The sequence below is a fragment of the Anas platyrhynchos genome, chromosome 3, assembly GCF_047663525.1.
Source record: "Anas platyrhynchos isolate ZD024472 breed Pekin duck chromosome 3, IASCAAS_PekinDuck_T2T, whole genome shotgun sequence".
NCBI classification, from domain to species: Eukaryota; Metazoa; Chordata; class Aves; order Anseriformes; family Anatidae; genus Anas; species Anas platyrhynchos.
Window position 1 is genome coordinate 82,453,098 of NC_092589.1, and position 18,398 is coordinate 82,471,495.

General features: G+C 44.0%; 1 protein-coding gene across 6 annotated transcripts in view; it reads right to left on the reverse strand.

Moving 5' to 3' along the window:
- Positions 1 to 18,398, reverse strand: part of ANKRD6 (ankyrin repeat domain 6) — a 99,642-nt gene that overhangs the window by 33,797 nt on the left and 47,447 nt on the right. For 4 of the 6 annotated variants that reach the window (XM_072036191.1, XM_038176092.2, XM_072036188.1 and 1 more), the window contains one exon: positions 7,367 to 7,522. In XM_072036191.1, coding sequence (XP_071892292.1) covers positions 7,367 to 7,387 — 21 coding nt within the window. In that variant the 5' untranslated portion in view covers positions 7,388 to 7,522. Of the gene's footprint in view, positions 1 to 3,663; positions 3,839 to 7,366; positions 7,523 to 7,622; positions 7,740 to 18,398 lie in introns of those variants that run through there. The other 2 variants (XM_038176093.2, XM_072036187.1) reach the window with 2 other exon arrangements.

Sequence of the window (18,398 nt, forward strand, 5' to 3'; positions counted from 1 at the left end):
AGGGGGAGAATGCACAACCTGCGTGCACTGGCTGCTGAGCAGCTGCACCAGCAGCTGCATGGGGCACCAAAAGTGCAGGAGCGGTGCTCCCGAAGGCTGCGGGGAGGGCCGGCACGCAGCAAGCATCGCAGGCACGGGCAGGCTGGAGGACAGCCTCTCCTGGAGTCATGGGAAGGGTGAAAAGGTTCCCCTCGCAGGAAGGAGGGGAAAAAAGAAAGCTGAAAACCTCTGAAAGGCTTCAGGCAGAAGTTGATCGACTTCATAAATTCCCCTGGGCTAAATGGAAGTCACACTGAGTGACCCGTGTGCTGGCACTGTAAGGTCACTGAGTTCAATCAGTACCCGAATAAAGGAACACTGGGGCAGCTAACAAAAACCTTCTGGTTGTATCCACTAGCACTGTACCAAGGCACCGGATGAAATACTAATAATAATAATAAAAAAGACTCCCTTTTTCTGCAAGGGACGCCAAATTCGCTCTTGCAGTTGATCACCAGAAATTATGCTGAGTATTTCAACCCAAACTCCCATCGCCTGGCAGCTTCATGTCATGCAATACAAATAACATTCATTCTAAAGTATTTCAGAATAGCCCAGTGTAAGTTACGGAGTCTGACCATTTCTTAATGGGATGATAAATAATAGCTACTGCCTTATAATAATCAGAAGTCTTGGGAAGAAAGATAAGAAAACTTCCTGCATTGAATACTGCCCTTGTCTTACTTGCTCTGCTCAAGAGGAAAATGGGTTTCTTTGCTTATTAGTACATAACAGTGTGTTACAATCTATAAAGTGCTCTTTTTCTTGTCCACCTTTTTTGTGAAGGAGCTTGCTGTATTTAACATGACATAAGCATAAATCCTGTACTCAGGATAACAGCGTTAGCAGGGTGGATTACTGCCTTAAAAGAACGAGCTTCCAGGAATCCAGCTCACTTTTTCACTTACTGCGAGATGCAGATAAAGCTTCTGTTTCTCTCTATTGACTTTCAGAGGTCTTTTCCAAGACCTGCGGCACTGCTTTCCTTTAAGTGATTTTTCTCCAACTCTCCCATGAATCCTGTCTAAACAGATCAGGAAAAACATATTTATTTCGCTAAAGGAAAGACTCTGCCTCCGACCCCCTCCTGCCTCAAAAGAAAGTTAAAAACGAGTCCAAGGCGTCATTACAAAAACTGCAACAGCAGCAGCTACATCTGGAATACAGGGAAAAACTACCAACTTAGGACAAAAAATACTTTTGATTCATCCTTTCAAGTACCTCCTCCATCCTCAGCCTGACTGGGTGAGGTCCCTCAGCTGCTGGGAAGCTCTTGGGCGATGCCTTGATACTGCCCAAAGCAGCCGGCTGCGCAGAGCGCGCCCGGAGACGCAGACGCACGGGGACCAGCGATGAGGGTCACGGAGGCGGCTGCAAGTCATCGGCTGTACATCACCGAACTCCTTGTGTGAAGGCAATTGTTCTCCTTCCCCCTCATTATCTCGCTTCCATGCAGCCCCGACCTTTGTTATCCGTCAGGCAGGTTGCATACTCCGCACTTCCTGTGGCTCCTAACGTGACAGCATTTCATTCTGCTTATCCCACTCCAGCTTCACAACTTTGTCGTTCTCCCCACCCTCTCTTTCAACACACACACGCCAAAAACATTCATTAAAGGCCAGCCCAGCTCCCAGCAAGCATCCCCCGGTATTTACATGACAAAACAATACCTATTGTTTGCTGCCACGCAGTGTCTGCCCGCAAACACACATGGCAGAGGCGCCCGGGTGCCATTTGCATAAAAGCACTGAGGAGGTCTTTCCAGCTCACTGCTGCTTAACAGAAGTGCTGGGGCTGACCCTTGGGAACGGCGCAGGCCACAGCTGTGCCCGTGGGAGAGCGGGGTTTTATATTATGCTCGTGCACAGTGGGATTTCTGGATGGGAGAACGGTTCCTCGCCACCTCCTACAGCAGGGGAGCCACCTGGCAATCAATTAAAATGCCAGACAAATCCCACCAAAGCCCACCGCAAACCAGAGAGATGGTTTTAGAGGCATCACGGCCCAAATCAGCCGTAGCAGAGGCAGCACTGGTCATTCAGTTTGGGGCCACCGCTGCCCTCAGGCTGGCGTGGCACTGCAAAGGTCTCCTCCTCTGTGGGTTTGCTCTGGACGCTCTTCCTGGCACCACGAGTGACCCTACAATCCCTCAGCCAGCATGTAAAGGAAACCCAGGTAAATTTTGCACAAAGACATGCTGGAAAATGTTGAGAAAAAAAGTGATTGCTACGTTTACAGGCTTTTCCAGGCCAGAAGGCACCATTATGTTAATTTAATGTGTGGGTAGAAGGGCTGTGTGTCTCCACTGTAGCCCACGGAGCAGTGTTTGCACCTGTTGTGGTGCACTCTCACCATCAATAGAAGATGACTTGTCCAGCCACATCCCACCACGGGGTACCAGGACAGCACGAGGAAGTTGAGGGAGCTGGCACACCCCGGAAAATGGGCGAGAGAAAAGGAACGCCAGCGGGGAAGTGCAAGCGGAGGTCACGCACTGCTGCACGGGGCAGGGCACAGCTCGGCAAGTCAGCACAGCTCCCGCTGCAGCTCCCGCTGCCAAAGCCACGAGCTGATTCTCCAGAGCCTCTCTGCCAAGAAGCTGTCTGCAACACCTGAGGAAAAGCGCTGTGGATGGGTTAAAAGCAGCTGCACACAACTCAAGGGAAGCTCTGCTTCGGGGTAGACAGCAGGCCTGCTGAACGTGCCAGAAGGGCTCTTTTCTCCAGCCTAAGAAGGGTTCGAAAGAGGCCTGGAAACAGTCACCACATCCTGGGAAGTGAATTAAAGCCACCTCTGATGAGATCCTGAGAGGAGAGTGTCTTTAGTGACTGAAAAACCTGCTGAAAAAGCGTGGGTTTTCGGGACTTTATCCTACCTTTTCAAACTTGTATGTTTGAGTCAAAGGTAGCAAATAGTCTCTCATTTTGTGAATGAAGCTGGCGTGCTGTGCCCTCCTCATGGTGCTCGGTATTTTGGGTTACACTGCAGCACCAGAAGGGGACGAAGCTTTCCCCTTTGGCCCACAAGCTCATTCCCATGCCAGGTTTGCAGCTGCTGAGAGCCAGCTAGCCAGAACTGCTGCTTCATCACTGTGCAGGATGCTCGATGACGCCAACGGAAGGGCTCCAGTTCTGATTCCAGTGCAAAGACGTTCATAGATGACAGATAATTGCAATGTACATTAAATGAAACCATTTGTCAGCAGACTCACCAGATAGATTGGACTGCCATATAATTTTTAAAATGTGGAAATGTGTAATGGCACAGAAACAAGGGCAATAACGATGCATGGAAGATCACTGTTCATGGATGGGAGTCCCTAGTCCTCTCTCATCTTTCATTTCCTTCATTACTTTCTATTCTAGATTAAAACACGGCAAAGTTATTTCATCCTTTCCTTCTAGATCACTTTTTCCAGCCCTCTGCTATGTTTGCTCTGAGGCTTTTTACTCAAAACTACACACAGGATTTGCAGAGGACTCTTCCACAGCACCGTTTCCGCATCCCAGAGTCCCAAAGCCAGGCTTGTCTCTTCTTGCAGCTGCATCACACAGATCAAATTCACTTCCCAGCCCACTCCAAACTCCCCGAGCTTCTTCTGCAGCCAAATCAGTCATTCCCTACCTTGTAGGAAGCAGAGATCACTTTTTACAGCCACACGAGCTCCCAACCCTGCAGAAGTTCACCCCCTTGATACAGGAAGAAGTGAGGCCAAATCCCTGCAGATGTCCTCTCCTCCTGAAGTACCTGCTCCAGCCTCCTGCACAGCTGAAGGCTAGCTTCTCTTCCACCACCCAACCTGTGAACGAACAGGTAAACACTGCTTCTATTTTTCAGAAAGAGGAGGCACCGAGAAAAACAAGTTTAATTAACTGTGAGGAGCCTGATGGCCCGATGTCAAGGCCCATTTCTGGGTAGTTGCGCAAGCAGGAGGGACAGGAGCAGTAGTAACTTGCAAAGCCAAAACCCACAACAGATTATCTACTTGGAACACACACACCCTTTTTTTATTTTTTGTATGTGTGTGCAAAAAACAAGACTGGTTCGTAAAAACCAGGGTTTTAGAAAATAATGCAATTTGGAAAGGGTTACTTGCATCACAGCAGATTTTTTTGCTGCCTTCCTCTATGCTGCTATTAACTCTAAGATCTCTTAATGCTAATGGCATCAATGATCTCGTTTTGGTTTGCAAAGGTGGTGGGAGGCAGCTGTGCAGGGGTTGTCCTGCTGGAAAAATCGCCAGCAAGGCCAGAAGTTGCACTGGCGGTCACACGTTAGAGACAGAGGCTTTACTGGGAGAAAGACTCTTTAGACACTGAGAGTTTACCTTGCAGGTACCATCCTCTCTCAAGTTAAGGTCTGAAGGAAGCTCTGTAACTTACTACGGGGAAATCTTCCTCTGCTAGGGATGTACTTCACATTTTCAGGCACCAACAAATGTGTTTGTGTTGTGGGTGAACAGAGAGAATATTTTATTCATGCAGACATCATCCCATCTCCACACACAGTACCCCTGATTTTAACGTTCATGTCAGCAAAATGAGTACTAAATATCCTCAGGGTTTGACCCTTTCATGTATAACATCCATCAAGGGCAGTATATACAGAACAAATGGTGAAGGATAGGCCAGTGTTATTTGCTTCATAAATCTCTTCACGAATTGTGAAAAATCAATCACTACGGGCTAAAAATATTTTCCTCCAAGAGGGTCATAAATCAATTCAGAAGTTTTCGGCAGATGTCTTGATTTCTCTTCCAGCTGCTACACCTGAAGGGGCTGCCGTGGAGAAGGTTAATGTTGCTGCTTTGACTGTTGGGTACTCTCTTGAACAGGTCCAGAAAATTGCATCATTGTCAGTATGTTTTAAACAAACCACAGCTACCACGCTACCACGCAGAACGTCCACCTTAGCCTCAGCTAATCCTGCTTCGTAAAATCTGGTAACCAAAATCCCCAAATCTCAGTAGCAAACACAGTAGGGGAAGGTCAGTATTACCCAGATGAAGCCTCACCACCAAGAGGAAACACATTCTGCAACAACAGCTGAACTGCACTATTAATTCTTCGTATAAAACACTGATGCCAATGAGCACTGCATCATTCCTGTTGCAATCAATGTAATAGATCTTACAGACCTGCTCTGCTTCGCTGATAATTAGTGTAAGTAGGGCCATTACAAATCTTATGAATCAGGTGCCCTGACTGCTTATATGATCTATCAAAGGCAGTTTTAACTGCCTTCAGAGCCTAACCCAATGTGGTAACGCAGAAATGTCACCAGGATAATACTGTTTCCTAATCACCTCGCCACGTTTTCACTGTTTTCTGGGGATTTGCTCTTGAGCAGATATTTAGTACTACCTAATTTACCCATAGCCACTTGAAGCCATCGAAGCAAATCACATGCTTAAAATTGTACACATGCTTATTGTGTTAAGGCTTACACCACAAGAAAAAGAAATTACTTCTTCATATGAAGAGGAAAATATATAAAATAGCAGGGCACACACCACACACAGAATAGTTTGCACAGCAAACAGACTAATTCATTAAGCCTGCACTTCAAATGGTTTCTCTTGGAACGAGATCAGGGAAGTTCGAGATTTTCACTACAGAGGCTCAAACAGCAGGACAGCATCTCCAGTGCGAGCACACTCCTGCAATACATCATCCTGGAGCACACTCAAGTTTTTTTCTCAGCATTATCGGCATTCTTCTCTGCGGTTTCCTTGCTACCTTCTTTGTTGTCTTCTGCTTCTTTTCACACGTACAGAGCTCCAAAATCAATATCCAGACTATGCCCACCACCCACCTAGGCAGTCTGGGTCACTCTCATACTTCCCTTCCATCACCTCTTCTATAAAGGAAGATTTCTCCAAATAGACGTGAGAAACAATCAGGTCCGCTCCAGCTTCAGTGAAATTTGAAAAATTTTCACAAAAAGATTAAAAGCCAGAAACGTTCCGACTCCTCTGTCATCCATCCAAAAAACAGAGTCACATTTTTGTAAATTCTTATTTTATAGGTCGTATGGCATGGACTATACTTTTAAGACAGAAGCTCACGTGCCAGTTTTGCCATAGAGCTAAAATTTGTGTTTCAAAAATTCAGAAAGTTCAAAACTTATCACTTCCATTATATTAAATAATCTTCCTCCAGAGACAGCCATAGATGACTGCAGCTGAATCTCAGATTCATGACAACAGAAGAAAATAAAAAGACTGAGGAGCTTTTTATCACCACCTCTGTCTGTTTTGATCACAGACAAATGAATACAAATTTTAAAGCCTCCCTAAAACTCAGAGGCACTCTAGACAGCACTACAACACCAAACTTAGAGAAAAGCGTTCACTGGGCAGACACCTACAACTGACTTTTCCAACTTCAGGCCAACGAGAGGCATAATTCATACCATCCTAAAGTATATTTCAACTGTCAGATGAATCACGTTCTAAAATTACTTACCTCATTAAACATCATCTTGGATACAGCACTATAAACATCTCAAGCTAGATTAGATGAGCCCTCCCCACAATATCTGTGAGAAGCACTCAGCTTTCTGCAATTTGCTAGAGGACTGCGCCTGCCCGACTGCAGCATGACACCTCCTGTCAACAGTAAATCACTGTGATTTATTTAGAATTAAAGCACTCATATTGGAATAAAACGTAAAAAACAACTGATGCAGAAAGTCTCAGCAAATCTCTGTAATGACTTGTCTTCTGCATGGGCGTTAGCAGTCGCACCACGCTCTCAATGTTTCATTTGCTGAACCCAACAATACTTTCTGTCTTTCTGCCATTGGAAACTTTGGTTGTTTGCCTGTGTCCTGGAAAAGGCAGCTCAAGTGTCTTCTAGCAGCACAGCTTCCCTACTGGAGCGGTGAACATGGCCCACTGAACATGACATCTCCTTTCCTGATACAGCTGTCCGGTTATTGTCCCATGGAGCCTTCCTATCAGCCCCAGAGCTGCTCCCTCCCAGCTGATCTTTTCCCTGACAAACCACATTTTCTTAGGTGCCAGCCTCTTGCTTAGGGAAATCCCATTTTGGTACAACACTGGCCACTTTATTTCACTAACGTTGAGCCTCAGATACACAGTAGCAGGGATGTAAACAGACAGCAGAGGTGGCAGCAAGGACTGCATGCTTCAAAGAACAGAGCAATGTGATGTAAAAACAGTAACTTGGCTCCTCAAGTAAAACTCAGAGCTCTTCTCATTCTGTTATTTACCCAGGAATTTGAGTGCATTTCAAAGTATATTTCTGCATTTTAGCAAAAAAAAAAAAAAAAAAAAAAAAGGAAAAAAGGCTTTTTTACTCACTCTCGGGGATCTGTCATTCATTTTTTTCTGATGAACATTTTACAGCTGTGCCTTTCAGGGCAGCCTCTGGCTGGGGATAAGAGAGATGCCAACTTCAGTCTTTTCCTGCGCTGACAGCAACAGCGAGCCTCTGCACCACGGTACGGCACTCTGCTTCTGCATGAGGAAAAACACATAATAAATGGAGCATCAAAGCAGAAAACTTAAAGAAACTTAACCCCAGTGCTTTCTGCAACATACGGCTGCCTGAATCCACCTGGGCAAAAGCAGTCATTTCCTCCTGAAGCTTTCACAGGCACTTCCCACTACAAACAAGCCAGGTTCAAACCACGGCGTGCCAGGCTGGTTCCCACTGACTGATCTTCGAAAAGGCCGAGCAGTGAGAGCTGCGTGGTTACGCAAGCGAGGAAAATGAGACAGACACCTTCGTAAATTCCCAGAAAGCGCATGACAAATGAAATCAGGAAAAGGACTCGCTCTGCTTTCCTTCCTCTCGTACCATTCTCCATGACTTGTGCTGTCACCCCAGTTCGGATATCCCCTTTCAGCCAGGGCACCTAGATGGACGTGACTGAGCAGACTTTTCGCTGGCTGCAGGAACTCATCAGGGGGATCCACTGAGGTTTCTATTTTCAGCCTGCAATCCTTCCCTTGTTCTCTTTACATAAATACTTTTACTAGCTCCCCTTTCTTGCTGCTTTTTCTGGTTTCTTTGTTGCTATACCTGTCATTACATCCTTTCTGAAGTCTAACCTCCAGAGAGACTACCTTTTTAGCAGTATTTGTGAGCTGCTGGGAAAAAAAACAGATGAGAAAACTTCCAGGCCTACACTGCCAAAGCAAACAGGTCTCAACTATCCCTAGGTGTAGGGGTTTACGTGGAATGGGCTTGGTAGTGGGGGGCTGCAGGGGTGGCCTCTATGGGCAGAGCCCAGCAGCTGCCCCATGTCAAAGCAGAGCCAGCTCCAGCCAGCTCCAAAAGGGACTTGCTGCTGGCTAGGGAGTGACACCGGGTGGGCCTCTGGGAGAGCAGAAGGGAAAATATTGCTGTGTGGCAGCAGTTGGGAAAGGGAAGTAAGAAAATGTGTGAGAAGCAGCCCTGCAGCCCCCAAGGTCGGTGCAGCAGGAGGTCAGGCGGTGCTCCAGGCAGGCAGCAGCAGTTCCCCTGCAGCCTGCGCAGGGAGAGGCCCCTGGTGGAGCAGGCTGTCCCCCTGCAGCCCATGGGTCCCACATGGAGCAGATCTCCACGCTGCAGCACCCCCATGGGTGGAGGAGCCCCCGGGGGAGCAGGTGGATGTGGCCTGGAGGAGGCTGCGGCCCATGGAGAGCCCCCGCAGGAGCAGGCCCCGGGCCGGAGCTGCAGCCCATGGAGAGGAGCCCACGCAGGAGCAGGGGATCTGGGGGGAGCTGCCCCCACCCATGGGGGACCCGCTATCCCAAAAGCAAAAAATTACATACATTCAGTCACAACCTAAGTTTGTGCTTCATAAAAATTTTGTAAGAAGGAAAACAATCGATTATCATTTGCAAGACGCTGAAGCAGCAGAACTAAACCTAAGTAAACCACATCTTTATGCAGATACACTGAATATGAGGAACTACATGTATGTTATTGCCCTGATCTCATTAAGACTGAGAAGCATCACCCGCTATTCCGTTATTGCAGCCTTATGCACAGAATGCTTTATTTATTATTATTATTTTTGCTGTAGGGCTGTAATACTGGAGCTGAAACAAAGTGGGAAGGAACTGCTACTCTGAAATTCAAGGAGCAAGAGCTTCTTGCTGTCTCAGACACTACACCCCCGTCATAAGCTGGGGTAAGAAACAGTTACCCTGGAGTACCTGCAGCTCTCTCGGGAATACTGCTTATTTATCAGGCTAATTACAGGAGTGCATGCACTCGTGACATCTTCATTTTGAGAATCCACACATGCCCTGACAAGCATAAAGAGGGCTGCTCCCCTGCCTCTTCTCACCAGTTTGCTTTCTATACAGAAAGCTGAAGCTGGGCACTGAAATAGCAAGGATCAGTGATACACGTAACACATTTTTGGGGGGGAAAAAAAGCCTCAAAAACCACCAAAAACACTAAATTACTTATCTGAGGGCTTGTTTTTCCTCACCCACTTGCTCTTGGCAACTCTGAAAGAGTAATTGCTTTTCAATAGCTGGGGATTAAGAGTCTTAGTAACAACTGCAGGAGAACTTTGCTAAAGCTGGCATCAAATCTGGACGTGATTAGAGCAGCACAGTACAGAGCAGCTTACCGGTGTGCCCTTTTACAGCAGGGTGAAGGATTGGGAAGTACTCCATCAACAGGAGGGTGAAGAGCCCTCCTGGATGATGCCTCACTGAGGCATTGCCACTGGATGATGCCTCACTGAGATCACCAGAAGCCCCAAGTCCCCCATTTGCAGCAGACGGAGCAACCAGCTGGTATGTGATGGGTGGAAAGAGGCAAGCAGCCCTGACATCCAACATGCTTATTTGGGAGTGGTCAGGATGTACATTTGATGGTGGATGATACCTGTTTGTGGGATGTTTAAATGACCAGCTTCTACTGAACAGGATGCTCATCTTCTCGGACTGCAGAGAACAACCAGTCTTGGCCTACATGGCCACCACACATCGCCTAGCATCTGCCATAATTTTGGCTTTTCTATCACTGACAGAAGTAATCAGCTGCATCCCTTCTTCGGGTACGTGAGTCTGAGAAGCAAGACCCAAAAGACCTGGCTGCCCAAGGTTTGCTGCCCATCAGGGGATATGAAGGACCAAGTCAGCGCTCACATGTCAAGTACCAAACAACAGCTTGAAATAGGGACTCGGTGTCCCTATTTCTGTTGTGCTCAGCAAAGGCATCTGTCTGTAACCAAGAGGGAGAGTCATATGCTAAGAAGAATAGAAACCTTTGGTAGTATATTTCTGTAAGTGACAGTAGCCCATGAGCTATCCACATAAACAGTGCAAACATTAGGGAGAGCACTATTTAAAGTTTCTATATCAAAGGCTGCTATCTTTTGTGACAAAAAACGTTGTGAGGCGGACTGTCTAGTGCAGGCAGCTCATCTTCAGCACCCCTCTGTCACTGAAGACCCAAGAGGTTTCAGTGTCTGAGACCTCAGCTTTGCCCTTTCTTCCAAATGTCTCTGACCTTATTGGAGGTGGAAGGTCAAGGTTTTACTACCAGAAAAACACCATGTTAAGTAAAAATATTTTTCAAGAAAATGTTCTTGGATTTATTTGCTGCAGATATTAGAAAACAGTAAAAAGGAAGAATGAGAAAAATACATTTTTCCATGCTTGACCAATTCTTGCACTCTTCACTACATATCTACTTCAGGCCACTACTGGGAGCTGGTCTTTTGGACTAGCCAGGTCTCACTGTTGTCACATACAGGTGAAAGAAAGGCTGCAAAAGAGTGTATGACCTCAACACTAGACATATGTTTCAGAAAACTCACCTGCATATTATGAAAAAAAAAGTAACTGTCTCTGTAGCATGTTTTTGTTGTTGTTTTGAAAGAGTGATGTATTTTCAAATAAATCTTTTTGTTAAGCAAAACTGACACAGTGGTCACTCCCTCCCCTTCGAGTTAGAAAGGAGATCAAATAGCCTGCATGGGAGTTGGTGGCTTCACGGGTTGGAAATGAACCCTTGGGGCTCTGTACACTTCCACTGCTTTTTCAGCAGTGTTTGCAAATGATCGAAGTCACTTGGCCTGCTTGAATTTCCGAGAGCTGCAGACAGAACACTGCTAAGGATAAATAATCTCTCTTGATCTCTGAAGCAGAAATCATTGCTGAAATGCCAGTTCTGTGACTTCAATTAGAAAATGCTGTTGTAAGACCTCACTGTCCCTCTTTCCTACTAATTAACATCTCTACATAATTCAGCTGCTTTGCCTCTCCTTTTCTTCCCCAATATATTCAGATCAGATGGGATTATGTAGAAAAACACGGTAATACAGAAAGATGTCAGAAAACAAACCATTAGTTATGTCTGTGTCTTGACCTTTTTCTACTGTTTTGCTGACTGTGTTATAATTGCTTTTTCATTTGTGTATCACGAGAAACTGGCTGGAAAATGGGAAGTGGCAACAGTAATTTCTGTAAGAATAACTTTAAGTTATTGTAAAGTTCAAAGAGAAGCAGAATTAATTTATGGCAAGTATAACTATTCTCCACTTACAAATGCTATTTATGTTTTTGGAAGGCTTTTTGACTCTCTTTTTTAACAGATGGAGAGAAAACTCACAGACAAAAAGAAAAGTGTCTGAATGGCATAGAGGTTTAAACATTTCTATTTAAAATAATATGAAAACACATTCAAATATCAGCAGGAGAAAAATATTACACTTGCCAGGCAGTTAAGAGAAGTTCAAAGCTTTTTTTTACCCCAGCAATCCAAATCAAGATGCAATAAGCTACCTAAAAGCAAAGTATATTACAAGGTAGGATCTCAGCTGAAGCAGCATAGTGCCTACCTCTCAGACTACAGAGCTGACCTTCACCTCAGGCCAGTTTCAGTAGTTGTGTAGGTACCAACAGTATTTTTGATCATCTTATTCACGTTTCTTTTTATTCTTCTAATTTTATTTTCATGAACTCACTATTTGCTTCTCTATCCAGAGTTATAATGAATTCACTGTTCTACAAGTTAATTTATTCTGTGTTCTTCAGTTTCACATGGTTTCTATTTTTATATTTGTTATGAAAACATAGTATAGATTCAAATTGCAAATCAAACACTTGCACTTAAGGAAAAGCCACCTCCCTTCAGAGGAACCCTTGGAGTTCAGACATTCCCCAAAGCAGCAGTGAGGGCTGGAGAGGCAGGCATAAAGCAGGCTGCAGACAACCAGTTGCACCAGCACTGCTTGCTCAAGAGTCTTCATTCCAAAGCAAGAACGTTGAGATACGCAAGTCATTTTATTCCAGTCTCACAAATTTTTCATTACAATTAAAAATGTTGAGATTTAAAGAACTAAATTAATAAATTGTGTCTGAACTACAGCTAGAATATAATAGCCATCCGTGTTCATGATTATGTACAGAAAGATGTAGCCTAAAGTTAGGCTTAAAGAAATGGATATCTGGGAGAGACCTCCAGAGCTCAGCTCATCTCTTTTTAGAGCTGTTGCCATAGGTGCACCTACCACAACTTATCTGTTTGTTTGTTTGCTTGTTTTCTGGTCTCACACTGCATCAAAGGCAAAAGTTTAAACTTTCTTCTTTGGAAACCATTCTTCCTTTCTCAAAATCCTTGTGAATCTCATGGGATATTAATACTGCTACCCCTACATTTGTTGAAATTAAGCTTCTGTGTCTTAAGTCTTTGTCCCACTGCTTCCACTCCTTCCTTTTCTAAAAATCACAAATGCTCTTTTTCTCTTGTTAAACCAAAAAAAAAAAATAGGGAAAAAAAAAAAAAAGCAGTGTTGCTTAAAGTAGAATAAAACAGCTATACATCTCTCCTTCCCTTCTGCATATCCCCCTCTTGAACAAAAACCTTTTCCCAGTGCCCTTCAAGATGCGTTTTGGGCAATTCTAAGGAAATGCAGAAGTCCTCTTTGAATATCAAGAAACTTCACTATCAGTAACAAAGTCAGGTTATGGTTGTTATGATTGACTGATTTTTCTTTTCTTTCCTTTTTAAGGTAGAGTGAAGACCCATCAGCTGCTTAAAGTATCCACTGTGAGTTAGATGTCATGCTTTAAAGTCCTTGTTCATGTTTCTTCAGCTCTTATTTCTGTAAGCAAGGCAGAGCATGGACTCTGACCCTCTAGCAGTCACTTAAATAAGTACAAAAACTACTAGGTGCTGATAATCAGGCAATAGCAGAAGAACCACAGTCATGGAACCATGTTCAAGTCCCAAAGGCCTACTGCAAACATGAAGGTCGCTTCATTGACGTTCAGGACAGTCCTAACCCAAGTAAAGCAGCAACACTTGGGGTTGCTGGGCCCAAAGGTGCTTGCAGCAAGCCCCAAGCTCTCCAGCTTCTGCTTCAACACACCTAGTCTTGACACCAGAAAGCTCTTGGTGTGAGAGGCTGCACAGCGGGAAGACCCCAACACCACCACAGCTGAAGAGGGAAACTCGAGTCCTGGGCCGCATCTGGGCAGCAGGGCTCTCCAGCAGGACCTTGCCCCACTGTGTTTTCCTACAGCCTGTCCAGGAATGAAGTCAGGAGCTAAGAGCTGTGAGCTTCACGACCAGTTTACAAGGTCTGACAGGGCAAAAAACAAACATTTTGTCCTGCATGTTCTCCTTGTTACCACAGACACGCTGCTGGATGCGCAGACCTGCACCGCCTGAGGGGTCAGGCTGACCCTCAGCATGTCTGAGGAAAAATGAGTTTGGCTGAACAAAACAGAACAAAGTTTGGTTTTGTTTTTTAATCCAAACACCACACTGATCCTAATTCAAGCTACAATATAACAAAAATTGTTCAAACCCTCTTTTTTTCTCCTCACAGCATAAACCTGGATTTTCTTTTACGGTGTGTTCCACCCAAACATTAACCACTGACAATACGAAACGGAGAAATGGTGAACCTAAACTGTAACCCAGTTCACAGAGTACATAAGAAGATTAACTTAACAAAACCCGTGTTCAGTTCCTTTTATCCTTGCTGTAAAAGTTAAGTCATCACTAATTAGTCACACTTTTAAGGAACTCTTGCAACAAACACAAACGCTGGCTGTTATGTTCCTATTCGTACAATGCTTCACAAGATGGAAATCATGTCTTGGTTCCTTCACCAAACTGTACAAATGTTGGATTAATTTACTGCTGTTGCAATAAGTGATGGAAACAAAATATGGGCTGTTTTCACAAATCATTTGTAGTTATTTATTTATTCCAGCTGCTTTATAGTATAGCCCATGTCTCTAGGGCTACATATTTTACCTTACCATGAACTGATGCTGGTACTTAGCAAGTTGAAAAGATAAATCAAACCATTCAAGTCACAGAATTAAACTCTGGTATCTGATTTTTGGTGCCCAGTTTCAAAAATTGTAATTTCTATGCTGTGCAGGTCTGCTCGTATGCTTTGCTGGACGGCTGCTCCTCTCCAAACTGCAGTACTGTATAGCAACAGCAAAAGGAAGAGCAGAGAACTCCTTAGTTCATTCACGAACAGAGAAGACAACCTATTGATAGATAATTCATCCTACTGGCCAAATACTGACAGCCTGAGGTACTCAATATGTGTGTTTTTTTTTTTCCTTCAGTTTTCATAGAAGAAGCCTGCTTCCAGGCCCCTGTAAGTACCTGTGTATTTGGCGTGGACAGCAACAAAGAAAAGGGCAAAGGCCACTGAGAGAAGCTAGATGCATTCATATCCTTGGGGTTGGATGGGAATCACCTATGGGTCCTGAAAGAACTGGTTGATCACTTCTCTATTATCCGAGAAAATCGTTGTGATATGGAAGAAGTCCCTTGTAATTGGAAAAAGTCCAATGTCACACAACTTCAGATGGGACAGATGGGAAGGAAGACCCAGGAAAGTACAGGCCAGTTAGGTCCCTGCAGTCCCTTGGGAGATCAAGGAGCAGATCAGGTACATCAGGAACACAGCTAGCATGATTTCACTTCAGTATCTTACTTATTATCTGTAATTCCTGGAAACTCTATGTTGTCCTCTGCCTAACAGAAGTAACTTTACATCTACACAAATATTCACCTGGTGATTAGTATCTAGAACGTGAACTGCAATTTATGAAAACACCACAACATGCTGGTAGCTTCCACATTATTTGTTACAGTACTTACAATATGAAACGGTCCAGAGAGCACAACAGGTCTTGATGAGTCTATTTTAGACTTGCTTAATTTAAAAATAAAGTAACATAAAATAATAATTTAAAAAATGGAATGCAAAGGGCAAAATTTTCTCCTTTATTCTTCCATTATGACCTATGTTTTTTCAGTGCCTTTACTGAGAACAACGTTTGTCCTCACCGTGGCATCTCCACTGACAAATATGCTATGGATGCACACACCGGGACAGTTTTTAGAGTACCCCATTGTAGCTGGGAGCTCCATTCATTCCTGTCAGCAAAGTATGACTCTAATGCCAGAAAGACGCCAGCTCTCCAGGATGAAAAGGATGGTACCTTCCCAATGTTTTCAGCGCACTGCTGCACATTAAAATAAGCTCAACTCTATTTTTAGAAGAAATATCTATCTTTTCAGCTCTCCAGCAGTAACTGCTGAACATAAGTATTGGGAAGAGGCACATTGATTAAAAGGGGATAATCAGTGACACTAATAAGGTGCAAGATCTTAACTGTATGAAATGAACCCTCAGCGTTGTCAGCTCTGAAGGGAGCTTACACAGGTACATAGAAAATTAAAACAAGTAATTGGCAATTAGTATCCTAATGTCCTCTGTGGGACAGTTTAACAAATGTAGAATAAAAGCTAATCTGCAGATCACCTTTGAGCCTGACTCCTACATGGACAGTTTTCTTCCTTTTTTTTCCCCTTAAGCAGTTCACTGGTTTTCTCAGAGAAGCTCTGGGCTTAAGTCACTGCCACGAATTCAGATACACAGACACATGACCTTTACTTATAGATAAATCTAACAGAGAAATATTGCCACCGGTCTTGCTGAGGCCCGTTAACGCGCTTCCCAAGGATGAGCAAAGCGTCAGCAACTCATTAGTAACTGGTACGCTCCTTGCTCAGTAAATCACTTCTTAATGCTGATCGTCTTGGCACCTCTCTCTGCCTCTAACCTCGGGCTGCAGGAAGGTTATTGTGGAGGTGAGGCTGGAGCAGGCCAGCAGCACCAGGCAGCCCCAGATTCGCTTCAGCACATATACGATGCTGAGACACCGCAATGGAAATGAAAAGGCACAAATGCTCAGGTATCTCTGCCTGCTGTCTTTCCATTTAAAAAAAAAAAAATTATTGTTCATATTCCACACAGAAGAAATCAGATTCAGCCTCCCTCTTCCACGCTTACGAATTTCAATTGGGAACGCATGAGCTGAATTGCTCTTTATTCACACTTCATCTTCCACTGCGATGGAGTTTTGGGGCAATGATGGTGAAACTAATTTTCTTACTGTGAAGTAATTCTTTTACATTTGAATAAATATAGTTTGATCTTTATAAGTGAGGCAGTCTTCATCATTAAATTTATAAGACACATGAAGAAGCAGCCATAGTATATCCTGTATGTCTCTCAGGCTACAAACTGAGGTGTTAACACTTAGAATAAAAGCAAAGGTTAAAAATTAATTAAAGACATGAAATAAATAAACTGAAAAGGATCTCAGTTGTCATTTTTAAGTGACTACTGTCTCTCTGGGATGTTCTTTTTCTTCCCTCTGTTCTGCTTTTATCTTCATGCCTCCAAACCCCATATCCTGCCAGTCAGTGCACTTAGCCTGCCTGCTAATGCAATACCTCATCCCTCCTTTGTGCTAGAGTGCCTAAGCTCCTCACAGTCCATTCACTGGGTTGATGCAGATCAGCACCTTTTATGGAGCCTCAGTTCAACTGAGTGGCTCATACAAACCATTTCCCTCTTTTATCACTTCATCTACACATGGCTAAATGCTTCTCCAATATACAATTAGTTTATAATGCACCTACAAGTGGTTGCTGCAAACTGCTGGAGTAAACGCATTTACTTTGGATCCATCAGTGGAAACCTGGTGGAAAACTGCATGCTGCCAGAAGGCAAAACACCAGTTCCCCACCTAATGCCCACAAAAGGCAGTTAGAAAAGCAACTAAAGATGGATAAAAATGGAAGGAAAAAGTCATAAAGAGTATAAATTTAAAAAAAAGAATAGTTTAGCTCAGGTCCAGTTCTGGCTGTGTGCTGAAACACCTGTTTCTAGTACAATCAGAGTAATCCCTTCTGTGCTTCATATGTACTATCAAAATGTGTATTTTCCTGCAAAAATTAGTCTGAATCAGGCTGTGAATCAGTTCTGGAAAATCACAACTGGTCTGATTCAGCCTCATCTGCTGCCTTCACCACAGCATACCCAGAATCTTCCCCTAAAATATTTTACTTTATTTATTTATTTATTTATTTATTTATTTATTTTTAACTGTTTCACTGCTTTCCCCCTTGTTTTCTGTTCTGATGCCATCTCCCAACCAACAGCAACTGAGCAGAACTTATGGTATACCTGAGAACAAATACAGATAGCTCCCCTGTGAAATGAAGCCAACAGACATAAAAGCTCATTTATGTTAGGGACAGAATTGCCATGTGATGCTTGATTGTCATCTGTAGAGCAGGTTTACGGACCACTGAAGACAATATTTTATAAGTAAATTGCTAAAATCAGCAATAGCAAACTTCAAGAAGAAGAAGAAGAAGAAACGTTTAGTTATTGCTGCTCCTCCAGCCCAGCACACAACTGTTGAGGTGGGTATCACTGCCACGACAGCTCAACCTCTCTGAAAACCACCACTGAGATGGGGTTTCGTGGCATTGTGCCACTGTCCAGACCCTCCGCAGTGACCACACAAACACAGAAGAGGATGGAAATCGAGCTCCGAGCACCAGATGGAAGAGGAACAGCCACGAGGGGTATTCCAGAGCAGCAGGAGGGTAAAATCCTAACATTACTGGCATCAGCGAAGCATGTCACAGTACCAGATGTGCAGAGTTTGATAAATAAGTTACAGATGCAGATTTGACAGTACAGAAACATACCAAAGAGATGCATGCAGAAGAATTTGGCAAGGTTTAGGTACGGTGTGGTCACAATTACGTGAAGGATCCCTGAACTAAAGATTTTCTTGTTGCGAATCTGAGTGGTAAGAAAGGATGATGGTGTTGAAATAATCAAAAATAAGGAATTGCTGGTTATGGTTTGGAAAAGGAACAAGTCAGAGGTTATGGAATAGAAAAATACCAGCTGACATCTCCATGTCCCCTGGGAAGCAAGAGAGAGATTTCTGGCCCATGCAGAAGGGGCCAGAAATTGGCTGCAACATGGACAAAACTTCAGAAAGAAGCTGAGTTACAGTTTATCTCAAGGTAATC